The 16,410-nt window shown below is 31.6% G+C and overlaps 1 protein-coding gene across 3 annotated transcripts in view; it reads right to left on the bottom strand.

The window, feature by feature from the left end:
- Positions 1-16,410, bottom strand: part of ASCC3 (activating signal cointegrator 1 complex subunit 3) — a 359,800-nt gene that overhangs the window by 201,233 nt on the left and 142,157 nt on the right. For all 3 annotated transcript variants that reach the window (XM_019442967.2, XM_019442970.2, XM_053904622.1), the window contains exons 12-13: positions 8,261-8,437; positions 5,374-5,445 (exon numbers count right to left, since the gene is read on the bottom strand). In XM_019442967.2, coding sequence (XP_019298512.2) covers positions 5,374-5,445; positions 8,261-8,437 — 249 coding nt within the window. The remainder of the gene's footprint in view (positions 1-5,373; positions 5,446-8,260; positions 8,438-16,410) is intronic.

Here is a 16,410-nt window from a genome sequence, read left to right as displayed (position 1 = left end):
CATTAAAGAAAACAGTGAATATAAAACTGTAACTACAGTATAATTTAGTTATGGATTACAACTAATAATTAAGTTTGAATGAACAAAATTAAAAGCTACATGTGCAATTGGATAAAAAATGACTAGTGGATATGCATAAAAATTACAATAATAATGTTAAAATGGTAAATAGTAAGACTATAAAAATTTTCCTTAGTGTTATTTTATTTTTACAATTAAAAAAAGTAAAAGAGATATGTGGGTATTTCTACAGAACTTCAGAAAGTCCTACTATTATGGAAAATAAACATCATCACTAATCATTCAAAAATAGAAATTGTGAGACATGCAGCTTAAGCCTGACATTTTAAGGTACACAGTGTGAAGAGGGCCCTAGTTATCCTGTTATAATTCTAGTTTGGGAAGAGGAACATATCTGGACACAATCTCTGATCCCTAAGTGTTTCACTGAACTCTCAAATTGCAATCATAGTCTACACAATCACCCACAGTGCATTTTTAGCCAGACAGGCGTGCAGTGGAAGAAGAGAGCTTGGAGGTAATGCATCCTTAAAAGGTTGGCAATCATGGATGCCATGACATGCACACAAAGGTGAGAAGGGAATGCTTGTACCCAACTTCTGCCTCAGCTTTGCTCACCCTCCATTCCCATGTTCTTCCTGCCCTGGAGCAGCAGCCTCTGGTCACCTGAAGCCTCCCTCCCTTGGGGTATCCCATCCAAGTCTGTCCTTTCTAAATAGGAAACCAGTGCTATGAACCCAGCCCTCCATCCCAACTTGTCCTTTTAGAATTTATAACTGCAAATGCCTACCGTCTGGCAGCTTTCTTTTTGAAAAGCAACGTACTGAACAACTTCACAATAAGAATGAAAGGAATGGCAGCAAGATCCCATCTCTACTGACCAAACACCCCCCAGCCAGCATACTTCATAAATCGTGATTCCTAGGGGAACATGTGAGCCTCTGTAACAGTAAAAGAACCATGACAGAAGAGGAAGAGGAAACAATCTTCCTAGGATCCTTAAATTACAACATTTTATTGTACTTTTACATACAGTAGAAGATACAACTACCACTCTTACCAACAATAAGGAATAAGAGAATGTAGGAGTGTGATTATTTTTTAAAGAAATATTTTATAATGTAAGATTCAATAATGAAAAACAGGCTGGAGTAATATAACAAATATACATAAAGGATAATTATAAACAGCATGATAAAGGCAAATAATGCTACAAAGATAAGTGATCTGTAGTTCCTAAGGCCTCAAAATAGCTGTAGTACTGGCAGTAATTGTATTATTAAGCCATTTACTTACATTAGTATTAACAACCATGTGTGTTTATGTATATGTTTATACATAGATATATGTATTTATCAATCTCACTAAGAAAGAATTCACAAGAACTTCTCTTTTTTAAAAATTCTAAAAAAAAAAAAAAAGAGAAGATTTTTCTATCAGAAGCAATCCTGTGTTCTGAAGTAATGATGCAAGTACCTATTTATCTTGTCATTAAATGCTAACTACAACAGAAGAAAAATGATTGTTTTAATTTCTTTTTAATTCTACTAGCAACACTAACATTCCTACCAGTAGTGTCTTAAATATTTTTATAACATTTGCAAGAATATTACAAAAGGAGTAATAAGTGGAGCACCTAGGCATGTCGGTGCTCTGCACTGAGTGTGGAGACTGCTTAAGATAGTCTCTTTCTCTTTCCCCTTCTCCCTCCGCCCCTCTCCCCTGCTAAAGTTTTCTCTCTTTTTCTCTCTCTCTCAAAAAAAAAAAAAAAAAAAAAAAAAAGGAATAGAGTTGATATTGACCTAGAGTAAAACTTTATCTATTTATATGTTCCATACATGGTAAAATATTTACAGTTTAATTCCCATTATTTTAAAAGACAAAAAAAAATTTAAGAGTTTGCATGTATAAAGAAATTTATCATAGATTACAAAAAGTTGTCCTGTGATAGAAGAAATCCTATCATGATTAAAAATTATGTTAAAAAGAATGTTAACTCACAGTTCAAACCTAAATGGAGACACAAAATAGCCAACACTATGTTGAAGAACAAAGTTGGAGGACTGATACTACCTGACTTCAAAAATGACCATAAAGATATAGTAATCAAAACACTCTAGTATTCGCTAAAGAATAGCCAAACAAATGAAAAAGATAGGGAACCCAGAAATAAGCCATAAATACAGCCAACTGGTCTTTGAGAAATGAGTACAGGTGATAAAATGGAGCAAACACGGTCTTTTCAATAAATGGTGCTGGAACAACTAGACCTCCACATGCAAATAACAATAACAACAACAACAACAACAACAACAAGTAAATCTAGACATGGACCTCACACCCTTCCCAAAATTTAACTCAAAACCAATCATAGGCCCAAATATAAACACAAAGCTATAAAATTCCTAGAAGATAACATAGGTAAAAATCTAGGTGACTTTAGGCATGGTGATGCCTTTTTAGATACAACACCACAGGCATGGTCTGCAAGATATTTGATAACTAGATTCTATTAAAGTAAAAACTGTTTGTAAAAGACACTGCTGAAAAAATGAGAAGACAAGTCACAGACTGGGAGAAAATATTTGTAAAAGACACAACTGATAAATGACTTTTATCCAAAGAACTTTTATACAAAGAACTCTTAAAACTCAACAATAAGAAAATAAAGAACCTGATTTTAAAATGGCCTAAGACCTAAACAGATACTTCACCAAAGATACAGATGTAAAATATGTTCAACATCATTTGTCATTAAGGAAATGTAAAGTAAAACAATGAGATACTGCTACACACCTGTTAGAATGGCCAAAAAAGTGGTATCACTAAATGCTAGTGAGGCTATGGAGCAAAAGGAACTCTTATTCACTGCTGGTAGGAATGCAAAATGGTACACAATTTTGGAAGACAGTATAGAGCTTTCTTACAAAACTAAACATACTCTTACTATATGACCCAGTAATCATACTCTTTGGTGTTTACCCAAAGAAACTGTAAACTTAAGTCCACACAAAATATGTACACAGATGTTTATAGCAGCTTTATTCATAAGTGCCAAAACTTGGCAGCTTGATATCATTCAGTATGTAAATAAATAAATAAACAGTGGTATATCCAGAGAGTGGAGTATTATTCAGTGATTAGAAGAATAAGCTATCAAGTCACGAAAAGACATGGAGAAACCTCAAACAGATAACGTGACAAAAGCCAATCTGAAAAGGCTACAGACTGTATGATATTCTGGAAAAGGCAAAAAACCAGAACGATTAAAAAGATTTAAAAGGTAGTGGTTTCAAGGGGTAAATGGGAAGGATTGATGAATAGGCTGAACACAGAAAGTTTTCAGGGCAGTGAGATTATCCTGTATGACACTACAATGGTGGATACATGCTATTATACATTTGTCCAAACCTACAGAACAAACTTCAAGAGTGAATCCCATTCAATTTTGCCTGTGAGCCCAAAACTGCTCTAAAAAAGAATGTTACTTTTTAAAAAATTGAAAAAACATATTTACTTAACATTTTTAATATAGCATATACAAATAGATTTTATGGATTTCATAGCTACATTCCTTAGCTAATAATATAGTTTAAATTTTTTGTGATATAAAAGTTAGAAATAAATGTCCGTGGCAGTAATATCTACCTAATTACACTGAATTTATCTTGTTCTTTTACAAAGAAGGTACAGACATTGGTGATTATACAGGGTATTTCTTTCTTTCAGGATTTTCACTGAAATGCTATCAAATGTTTCTCTAGATAACATTTTAGGATCATTGGATGTTCACTACAAATAAATCTTATGAAGCAATCTAGAACAGAAGTTAGAAAACAAGCCAAATGCAGTTGCTGCTTGTTTTTGTAAATAAAATTTTATTGAAACACAGCCATGCCCAATTGTTAATATACTGTCCACGACTGCTTTCATGCTCCAACAGCAATGAGTAGCTACAATGAAGAAAAACATAAGGCCCACAAAACCTAAAATATTTACTACATGCCCCTTTACAAAAAAAAAAAAAAAAAAAAAAAAAAAGTTTCCTGGCTCGTAAGTAGTTGATATTTGGTAATACTTTTGATTAAAGAAAGAATATTGGTCTTTAACTTTTATTTGTACATAATAAATAATGCAACTCAAAGCAGTTTTCTAATGAAGATCAAAGAAATACACTGATATAAAATAAATGCACATAGTGATCATGACATGATGGTTAGTGAAGACGCTGCACTCACATGACTGGATATACAAGTGCACTACAAAAATGATGGAAACATGTTACTTTATTTTGTACAGCACCTCATTTTCTTCACATGTCAAATGATGATAATAGTACCTGTCTCACTGCCTGGTGAGAGGATTCAATGAAAATAAATGTAAGATAATTTTAGCAGTTTCAGACATTTAAGAATCATTAGGAAAGGTAAGTCACTAATATCATATAATTTAATCATGATTTCTTTTCCTTAAAAGTTATTCTTAAACCTAAGGACATTCTCTTGAGATTAGTTAGAAACCTGATTCTAAAGTTGTTTCTTAAAGGGGCAAAATGCATCAAAGATGCTCACTGGGCCGTGTTCCATGACTTCAAGTTTAATTCATCATTGATTTGTTTATATACTGAGGCTCGAAACAACATTTAGTCTGGAAAAAAAGGATTTCACTGCTCTTAAAACAAATTTAAAAACCAAAGGACCAGAAAGTATTTAATTTTATGTGTCATAAAGGCTAATAACATAGAAAAAAAATTCCATAATAAAATAAAATGATCCAAAGAACCACATACAATCAAGCAATGATGAAGTTTCATGCAAGCAATTATTATCATCCCACTTTTTCTTTAATAATCTTGATTGGAGCATTTTGAACAATGGAGTTTAAAAGTAAAACTGCTTAATTTCCAAGCACAATAAAACAACATATATCATATATATTTGAATTGGTACTACTTCATGAAAACAGTAAGAATAACAGAACATTTAAAATTTTTACATTATGTAAAAAAGTACAAATTAAAAATTTTGAGGTATGAAGGAAGACTGCTTTTTTAAAAGATAAAAAAAAAAACCCCAGAAGTGTAGAGGATGAAATCCTTCTCTCTCTTATCTATTTAATGAAATAGCAAAATAATAAATAAATAAACAAATAAATAATAAAATGACCTAGCAATATTGGGATGATAATTTATGAATATTTTATGACTTATATGGCTAACCACTCAGCTAAAAAGTTAGTAAAAAATAAAACCTCACAGTCATTATCTCACAATTCAAGAAAAATTTTAAGAGCATAAAAATTAGTAATTTTAACCATTAAGTATTCTCAAAAACATGATAAAATAAAGCGTACCTGGTGTCCAGCCTTTACTTGCTTCAAAACACTTTCATAACATACTTCATCCATGTTATTCAATTGTTGTACCTTAAGGTTATTAAAACATGAATAATATCAAATGAAGCAATTATAAACTTTCTAACTAGCAACAAAACTGCTGATCATAAGGCATTTTTTTCCTTTCAGATTAACTAGAATGTAGAAACAACAAATGCAATATAAATACCTAGCATATTACAACCTATTAAGAAACACAACATAATTTTAAAGTACAAAGGGGCACCTGGGTGGCTCAGTCAGTTAAACATCCTACCTTGGCTCAGGTCATGATCTCATGGGTTGTGAGTTCGAGCCTCACATGGGACTCTCTGCTCTCAGCACAGAGCCCACTTCGGATCCTCTGTCTCCCTCTTTCTCCTCTTTCTCTGCCCCTTCCCTGCTCTCTCTTCCCCTCTCTCTCAAAAATAAATAAAAAAGATTTCAAAAAATTAAAAAAAATAAAAGTACAAATAAAATACCTCATACTAACTTTCTAAGTATGACAAGTTTTTTAAAGACAATTTTAAGGATAATATACCAGTTATAGATATTTTAGAATAATTTAAAAATTTTTGCTTTCCCCAGGAAGTCCACTTGTCAGGCTGTTTTTCTTCTGTTTCATTCTATAAACTATACAGCTTTCCTGTGTAATTCTCAAAATCACCACAACAGCACTAGTAGAATGCCATGGTATATACAGTTAGAATCAAGGGAAACATACTATTTCTGTAATACATATGGAGAGGGTTAGATATTTTTCTACAGAAACATTTTTCAGGTTAATTGGAAATTTAATATCCAATTCATGAGTTAAGAAAGGATCTCATTTTCCCTATTAATGATGAGGAAACTTCCAACCAAAAAGGTAAGATGGTTCATCCAAAGGAACAGGCATGTGATCCAACCTGCATCTCGCTACACAACATTTATTAAGAGTGTGGAAGTGATGAAAATGTCATACACATTTGGAATGACTATGATATAGATATTTTGTTTTAATAAAGTAAATGTTTTATCATTCTGTTACTCTTATGAATTGTAGTGACTAAGTAAAAGGAGATAATCACAAGATAATTTACTCCCCATTAATCATTCAAGAACAACCTCAGCTCGCAATAATTTTTTCAGTGTAGTTTGGGTTGAGTTCTGGGCAAAGCCATGATTTCAAATTAGAGGTGTCAGGCACACCATCTTCCTATATTCTTCCATAATAACTGAGTCACATCATGTGTTTTTGAATGAAACTCTGAGGAACCTACAAGGATTTCTTTTTATAAAACAATGACAAATGGAAAACTGGTTAGTAAATATATTAATCAACACCCTGGGGAAATGCTTAATGATTACCAATTGTATATTTCACTGAATGTAAAAATAATACATTATAATAAAACAAAAAAATCTATAACTAATACATATAAATAATTTACTATTAACCCTATGTAAGACACGTAACAGTGTTTTTCTAATTGTGCCAGACTTCTGTCACCTGACACCATTCTTTTTATGATTTAAGATTACAATGCTAACATATTAGGGTGAAAATATGTTGAATTTAATTAGCTTTAAGTGATTTACCAATTTATATAATGGATTAAAAAAAATAAGATTTAAATAGTTGAAAAGCACCTGAAAAATTTTTTCTTTTCTAAATCTTTCTGTGATAACCATCTTCTGTCATTTAAATTATAAAGCTGAAAGAATAAGCTAAAGCTATAAAGGAAACAGCTCTACAGCTGCCCTAAGGATACCTTAAAATATACTAAATAATCAAATATATATTAAGAAGTGACTGAGAAAAAAAAACAAGCAGCAATACTGAAAATCACTTGAATCAATTAATGACAAAATATGTGCAATATAACTATTATTATATCTGTCTGTATGTCTGAAATGGCTCATGACAACCCTGAAGACACCTTACATTATGCATTGTACCTGAAGCATATGTATACACTGTTGTAGTGGCAGTCACTTTTGGTATTTTTTAGCTGAATATTTTATTTGTAATAGTGTAAGGTAAAATGACCCTATGTTACTAATAAAACTCTTTTTAGACAAGTAATGCAATACATTAAAGACCAGGGCTGACATACTAACACAGGATTCCATCTCATTTTATTTTATAAAGAGGTCATAAGGCCCATGAATCTTCTCTCAAACCTATTTCTTTTACAGAAAACAAAAAGTATCATTTAACACAATATTAAATGCATAAATTTTGAGCAAAGTAAAATATTCCTTCATGATACTATGAAACAGAAGTTTAAAATAAGCACCCTAATAGTGTATATGGTACACAGTAATACTATAAAACTTTTAAAAGCATTATAAAGAATCTCAGAAATGCCACTTACATATATATAATTAATATGGTAATTATAAAACATAAGTGAAATAGAATACCTCACTAACAGTTGCTATTAGGAATTATTTTCCAATGGCATAAAATTTATTATTTTTTTTAGATAAGTAGCATATAAAAATTTATATTACTGGTTGAATGAGAGCCTTTTATTATTTTACACTAGCCTTCAATCATTTCAAAGTAACTTTTTGAAATTTATGACCATATATATATATATATATATATATATATATATATATATATATATATAACTTGTATTATTAGCCAAGAATACAAAATATACATTGATAATGTGATACAAACTGTAAGCAACTTTTTGAAGGAGTTATATTACTACTTATAGTTGAGGAAATGTGCTTGATTTTATCTAAGATGTTTAATTTGTAATCCTACTAAAAGGGTCTTTTGGGGAAATCCCAAATAAGCATTAAACAATACATCAACAAAAACATTTTAGGAACAGAAAACTCTATTATTATTAAAAAATATATTTACCTTATTTGCACTTTTAACTCCCAGAAATGTCTGTCCAAGAGGAACTGGTCGAAAACGGCCATCAAAGTAGAAAAGTCCAATACAGGGATTAACATGTAAAAATGTAGCAACATCAAGGTAGTTGGGTAAGGTCGCAGAGAGCCCAAGAATCCTTATCATACTCTGTGTGGATTCCACCTACATGGGTTACATTATTTAATGTATGAGTAGATTCAACCCATTTGGATTTTTCTGGGTTTGAAATAAGTTTTAATAAACAGAGAGTATGAGACATTTACAATAAAACAAGATTCCACCCCTCTTAAAAATATGTAAAAACAATACATAGTCTGAAACACAGATGTCTTTATCTGAAAGATAAACAATGAAAGAAAACTGGTCTAAGCCTGCCATCAAGGATAATATAAAATATATAATAAAACAAGATCCACCCCCAAATATATAATAACAACACAATTTAAAAGACAGATAACTGTCCTTATCTGAAAGATAAACAATTAAATAAACTGGTCTAAGCCTGCCATCAAGGATAATACAAAATAATTTAAAATGTAATTTTACATTTCCTGAAGAATCTTACTAATTTTTTTTTTCCCTAAAAATGTAACAAAGTAAGTGACATACATGGATTAGGATTTAGTCTAAGTTTTATCAATTTATAATTTCAGGTGCTAAAAACACAAAAGTCTAAAATAATTAAGGTAAATATTTCTAGTATTTCACAAATTTAAATTTAAAATGAATGACAGAAATATTTGAAACTATGTGTATATATACATTCATTGAAAATTTCCATGGACCTTTTAAAAAATTATTGAAGGCTCATTTATTAAATCAGCATTTTTCTTCCCTTATTATAGATTGCTTAGTCTATAATTCTTTACCTATTATACAGTATTCCTTTTGCTGTATCATACTACCGTATCAGTAAAGCGTATCAGTAAAACATATCATATCAGTAAAAGTTGAGCATATCAGTAAAATATATGACTGAGAAACTAACACACTATTCTTTCATCAAAGAGGAAGTTTTCAAATTGGTTTACCAAATTATCATTACACACTTTATATTAAATCATTTCATAATCATAACAGAAGAGAGACTGCAGGGAATAATAGCTAAAACTTGGGAAAAATAAAAACTACTGAAAACATGAAATAAGCCACATTTTTTGTGTTCACTGCTGTAGTGTAATAGTCTCATTTTGTTTCTGAGCACTATTGATAACTGATTTTAATAATTATCTATTAAGCTCTTAATGACAGGCACAGGGCCAACAGAACAGGAGCTTAGAGTCCATATGTAATAATGGCAAAAAACATCGTAATGTGTCCTATTAATAGTTGTAGTTTCCCAGAATGGTGAGAATAATGGGCAGGGATCACTAAATAAACTCTGGTACGTCAGGAAAGGCATACTGAGTGGGGGTAATGGTTGCTGCCAATCTAAACTGAGAGGACAGCAGGCAAGACAGAAGGGATCGGGAGTTTAGGGTACTGCATCTAGCAAGACTAGTAGTATGAACTGGAGAAAGGAGGTGACAGAAGATGTGGTTAGAAATGTAGAAATAATCATGAAAGAGTTTACATGCCAAGAAGTATGTCCATTTAACTGCTCATAAGCACACAACAGCGTCCAGTTCTCTCTCAGTTATGTTTTCAGGTCTAATTCATAACTTACAACACAACATCCTCATATTTTACGTTTCTACACATTCAGTAAAAGGTCTTTATCATTTCTAGTTTTATTTATTCATTGGCTTTCTATTTGTGATTAGACTTGTTAGAGGTTGCTTTATTTAGTTTTTTTTTTCCATTGGCTTTTAAAAATTTTGTTTTCCTATTTTAAAATTAACTTTATTTTTCAGCTTTATTTTTTCCACTCGATTTCATTAGAATATTTTGCACCAAACTAACATTTAACATTTAATAATTAACTTATTGATAGTGTCTCCATTCCTGTTTCATTTTAGATTATAAATCTTACTTTGAATAACAATTCTGGGTGCATTTGACAAGCTTCCATTATTTTTGAAAAAAAAAAAAAAAAAAAAAGAGTGCTGACCCTCTCTCTTTCCTTCTCTTCCTTCCATGATCACTTACTGACCTCTAAGTGGCTGCGGATTAATCTTTCAGTTGGTTGGGTTTTAATCTTCATTTTATCAAATATAAAAGTGTAGAATGTATGCATGTATATACGTATGTATGTATGTGTATCTAACTATCTATACAGAATTTTATCATATAAAAGTTGTTTCTAAATGTCTACTGTATTCTGTAAAGACTATGATCTGTTCAATTTCTGCTTTGACAGAAAATGTCCCATAGAGACCTGAGATTTATCTATTCATAGGTTATACAATACTGTATGTTTGATCACTTCACCACATTAATTATATTATTCAAATTCTCTACATCAGCAATACAGGATGTTAGTATTTGCCAAAAGAAAGAATCATTTTAATCACATACGAACTTCCCATTTTAAACTAGGAGGCAAAATTGATTTTCCCCTCCTAAGAGGAATTAATTTCTATCATTAGCATGATACAGTCTAGAATCATCCACACCTTAGCCCTATGGGTTCTGCAGAAATATTAGGTGGCATTCTGCTGCCCCATGTCCCTATAATAGCCCTTCTCTCTGTGTTCTCATATCCCTTCTGCTTTCATATTTTGTATTCTTGGCTTCTAAAGTCTGATTTAGAAAATGATTTCTTACCTAAAAAAAAAAAAAATTGAAAACATCTAATGTGATTTTAAAAATTACACATGATTTAGAATGAATTTGGCAAGTTAGTCAACCTATGAGAGAAGGCATATAAAAAGATTTCTAACCTTAACGTTATATTATTATTTTTTTATCTAGAAATGTTTGCCATTCTCACTTTCTTGCTATCATCAGTAAAATAAGGGGGTTCATGAAGAGACACTGGGTAAGTATTTTAATCATTTCTTCAGTTTCCTATGTCCTTCTTATTTACAGCTAATTTTAGTCAAAACTTGCTTGCATCATACTGGTATCTTCAAGTTTACTGCCCCTAAGTGAGCAATTTTCAATGCCAGATTTCTCCTTGCACATTGCAATACAATGTACACACACTTGGAGAGTCCAAATGCCTGGATACATCCCCTGACACCAATGTTTCCTACAAGCATAAGAGAAAATGTGGTCCTGTAACTTCAAAATCCATTCTGTAAGTTTAGACAGAGGAGTTTAGAGGTTCTTTCTGGGCATATTTGAGGACTAAATAAAATACCTATAGAGATACCTATGAGATATATATGGCTCCTTAGACAGATGATTCTTACCACTTTGGTAAAAGAATAAGAACTACAACTTTCAAATTAAAGGTATTTAGTTGGATATAAAAACAACCTTCCCCCCAAAAAATTCCAGACTGAAATTATCATGAACTGAATCAATATAAACATTTGTATGGCAGAGTTACAGACTTAAGGGAACAGATCCATTTGCTTCATTAAATTTATAAATCAGTGGATTCCATAAAAATTATATAATAAGCCAAATTACAGAACAAATAAAAAATAAGAAAATGAATAACTGAATTTTCAAAATATGCTTTTGCATTTAATTCAAAAAGTTTTTACCTTTAGGTGATATTATCTAGAAGACAACTCAATAAGCCCTGGAACTCATATTTTGTTAAATTACCATCCATTCACTGATTGTTAGTAAGTATTTTATAAACCTGCTTTCACAAAGAAAAGGGGGACAAAGTATGTTCTAATTTGATATTCATTATTACTAGAAAGGATTCAAGAATAAAAGAAATCACAACAGATAGTCAGAAAAGGGAGTAAACAAAATATTCTTTTTTACAAAGGAGCAAGGGTGGCATTTTAAGTAAAGTCAGAGAGGATTTTGTCAATCATTTCATTCGTCAGTCAACAGATTGTGTATGTAATTGTATTGGGGGGGGGGGCACCAGGAAATAGCAGTAAACAAAACTGTCTTTACAATCAGGAGCTGACATTTTAGTTGAGAAGAGACAACCATAAACTCCTAAACAAATTAGGGAATTTCAGGTATCGGTATCAGTAAGTGCTATGAGTAGAGTAAAACAAGGTAATAGCATAGAAGGTAGCATGGGTGGGGCCACACTTTAGGTGGGATAATGAGGAAAAACCTCGCTAAAGAAGAAATATTGGAGAGATGATCAGGGGATAAAAATCTTCAAACAGAAGAAAAAGTAAGTACAAAGACTGTGGGATTGGAACAAGCTGAGCAGGAAGAAGATGAATGAGAGGACAAAGTGTGGATAGAGCAGAGTTTAGAGGTCTACTGAAAACCCTCTCATGTATGACTTTGCAGGCCATAATTCACAAGCTTGATTCAATACATACAAAGTACACTTTCTACCCACAGTACTTAAAAATGTACATTGGAATTTACATTAAATTGCTATAGGAACTTTTAAACAATTAAACACTTTTAACAGTTAAATGTATCGAGTCACAAAAAACAATTATACTTTTAAACAATTAAACATTTTTAACAATTAAATGTATTAAGTCACAAAAAACTCCGTTTCAAATCAAAAAAGAATATAGGCTGCTTTCTCTGATTACAATGTAACATATTTAGAAAGATAAAACCAAGAGATGGCCAAAAACTTCTATTCACTTTGTAATTAAAATATATCATTATGATCCCATGACTGATCAACTTCATCGCAGGTTTCTAAGGAGGCTTTTGATAAGTTTGCTTAGTCTAGAAGACTCAGTGGGCATAAGCAAAGTAGTCCAATGTGAGTAATAGGAATACTTCCATAATTAGACATCCATCAACAATGGCTTAAGACTTAAACTTTGTGCAATGTGGATACCACTGAATAAGACACAGATCCACACATACAGAGACTATTTGCAAAAGCGTAAAGAGGGAGCATCAAAAAATGATAGAGATGGATAAAAATTAAAGTATAAATACATATACAATATCTTATCATGAATTTGCTTTCACTAAAAAAATCTTGTGGCTATCAGCAAAAACTAAAAACAAAGGAACCCTCTATCGGGGAAATAATCAACATCCCTATTAGTTAAGAAACCCCCTTTATATGTTGTGATGAGAATCCTTTACAGTGATTACAATGATTTTTTTTTTAAACAAAACTCTTTATTTATTTATTCATTTTGAGAGAGAGAGAAGGAGAGAGCATACGCAGCAGGGGCAGAGAAAGAATCCTAAGCAAGTTTCCCATGCTGTCAGTGCAGAGCCCAACACTGAGCTCAATCTCAGGAACCACAGCATCATGACCTGAGCTGAAATCAAGAGTCGAGGCTTAACTAAGCCACCCAGTCAACCCTAGAATGATGATTTTAATTACGCAATAGTTCTATGAGGTAGTGAAGGTGATTTGAAAGGATATGAAAGTGATCTTTTTGTTTTGAAACCATTATAACATAAAAGTTACTGAACATATTTTTAAGGTATTTCGATGTTAAATACATGATACTCTGCAAACACCATAGACCTTTTTCTGCTAAAATTCCATTTAAAATGACTCTATTTTTTAATCTAAAAGTATGATCCTATTATTCTAAATATATATAATAAGCCTGTATGTGAAATACTTTCTTTTAAATGAGAATAACTTGGAACTTTATGTCCTAAACCAAATCTCAAAGCTCTGTAAACTACACTATGAACTATAAATTCACCTAAAAATTATTGTGTCAAAACTATAAAAGTTTTAATATTTTACAGATTATTTTTTATAATTAGCCCAAAAGCTAAGCAGTAAGTTTTTAGGATGTTTTCCTTTATATAAAATCCATGTTCAGACAGTTTAGAAGACAATTAATATTAGTTCAGTGTTGTTAAATACAACGGATGTGGCCTTTCTTACACTTTCTGTTTTCTAAATTCCTCTCAATCATGTATCTTGTGAATTTAGTCCCTAAAGCCACCACACAATTTCAGAATCCGAACACAATCTACACTGCATTAGAGCATCTTTTAATGTTGCTTCCCTTAGTTACAAATGTTGATGTGCTATGTAAAACACTGCCATCTACTGGGAACATTTGGTAATAAAAAAAAAAGGTACATAGAAAAACAGCAACTTTGCTTTTTAATAAAAGTAGTTATGAGCTTTGTGATAGTACATTAAAAAATATGAGAAGACTCACACAGACCCTTCTATAAAGGAGATTAAAATATAGTAAAGGATACAAATGAAGACAGAATTTCTCATAACCAATAAAACATTCTGCCTTCAGTGAGATGAGTTTCATCTCTGGAAGAGGGTCAGTGGTATTGGAAAGGAAATGGGGAAAGGACACATAGTTTTGTGTGGCTGGAACCTATTATAGCTAAGAAATATGTAGAAGTTAAAATTATACAAATAGATCACAGCTCCAATAGTCTTTAATGTCCAGATAAGGAATTTAAACATTTTTCTTTAGATACCAAACAGCAAGCCATCAAAAAGTTTATGAACATAGTAGTAATAAACCATACAATTGGAGTTTATTATATTATGGAGATATCATGTGTAGGATGAATATATTAAATATTTAGATGTTATATATCTATACTATACACAATATATATATTTCTATATCATATATAGATATTTCTATAACTGCGTTACATATACAATAAAAATCTATTTTATATATTTAGTTTATATAAATTTAACTTGATATAGTTTATAATATTTATGTATTATATGGAAATTTATACACTATAATATTCATAAACTTAGAATTGCTTCAAAATATATATAATACATAGTATCATGTGTCTGTGTACATATATACAGAAAGCATTAGCAGGAGGCCTGCAATCCATTTGTTCCCTTAACTGGGGGTGCTCAGGAAAGAATGATGTCCTAGTCAAACACCCCTGTAAACATGCTAATGACAGACCTTCTGGTAAATGTACTAATGATATTTACTCGACCTCTAATGTTCTATAGTTACAGGCAAGTCCTTAACTTTATAATGCTTTTAGCTGATGGCCATGGTCCCTCTAGGTGGCTCAATGTAAATAAATCTAGAATGTATGGATTCATATGGCATGACTCCCCGAAAAACATCACTAAGCTATATAAGTACCATGGTATAAAATAAACACATTTCATGATTAAAATAGCTCTCTTCTGTAAATGATGCCCTTCATGCTTGAAAATCTGGGCCAGAGCCAATCCTATGTGGCAAGAAAGGACCTGGAAAGCTATGATGGCAGTTTCAGACTTCTCCATGCTTCACCTTTGTCTCACAACTACCTGTATCCTTGAAATTATCAAGTTGGATATTAGCTAAAACCCGATTTTTGTGTCTTTTTTATTATTCCATCCCTTTGTGTTTTATGCATATGTGTTTATGTGTGTGTGTATACACATATTTTTAATTTATATGGTAAAATGTGAACATGTCCCAAATAACCCTCTAGTTCCATTTCTATTATCAAATCACCTTTAAGGTTTGTAGCATATCCTTGCATGTATATTCACCCTTGTCTACCCAAACCTAAAATATAAATGTAAGCAAGAACTCTGATTAACTACATCCATAGCACCTAGAACTATGTGGTTGGCAAATGTTCACTGAATGAATGAATGAATGAATGAGAATATAAATATGTATTTTTTCTTCACATAAGTGGGATTATGCTATATGTAGAGGCCTGCTTCCTTTTTCAATAAGAACATATCTTTTAGATCCAGTTCATACAGCTCTACCTCATTTGTTTTAAAGGCTGCAAAGTAGCATTTTGTAGTATGACTATAATTTATTAATTATATATATACATGCTATATATATAACATATATATATGTTTGTGGGAACACCTGGGTGGCTCAGTTGATTGAGCATCCACTTCGACTCAGGTCATGATCTCATAGTTCATGAGTTTGAGCCCTGCTCTGGGCTCTCTGCTGCCAGTGAGGAGCCCACTTTGGAGCCTCTGTCCCCCTCTCTCTCTCTGCCTCTCTCCCGTGAGCACATGCTCGGGTGTGCTCTCTCAAAAATAAACATTAAAAAAATTTATGAAAAAATACAGGTATCTGTTTGTGCTATGATTTCCACACATTAGATCCCTAGAAGTAAAATCATAGGGTTGGTTTTAGGGGGTGCTTTCAAATTACATTCTTTTTCAATTTTGCCAATTTGATAAA

Source organism: Panthera pardus, unplaced genomic scaffold, assembly GCF_024362965.1.
Source record: "Panthera pardus isolate Hobbes unplaced genomic scaffold, ASM2436296v1 HiC_scaffold_17, whole genome shotgun sequence".
In the NCBI taxonomy this organism is placed as follows: Eukaryota; Metazoa; Chordata; class Mammalia; order Carnivora; family Felidae; genus Panthera; species Panthera pardus.
The sequence above is the reverse complement of the archived record's forward strand: the minus strand, read 5'-3'. Positions and strand labels throughout refer to the sequence as shown.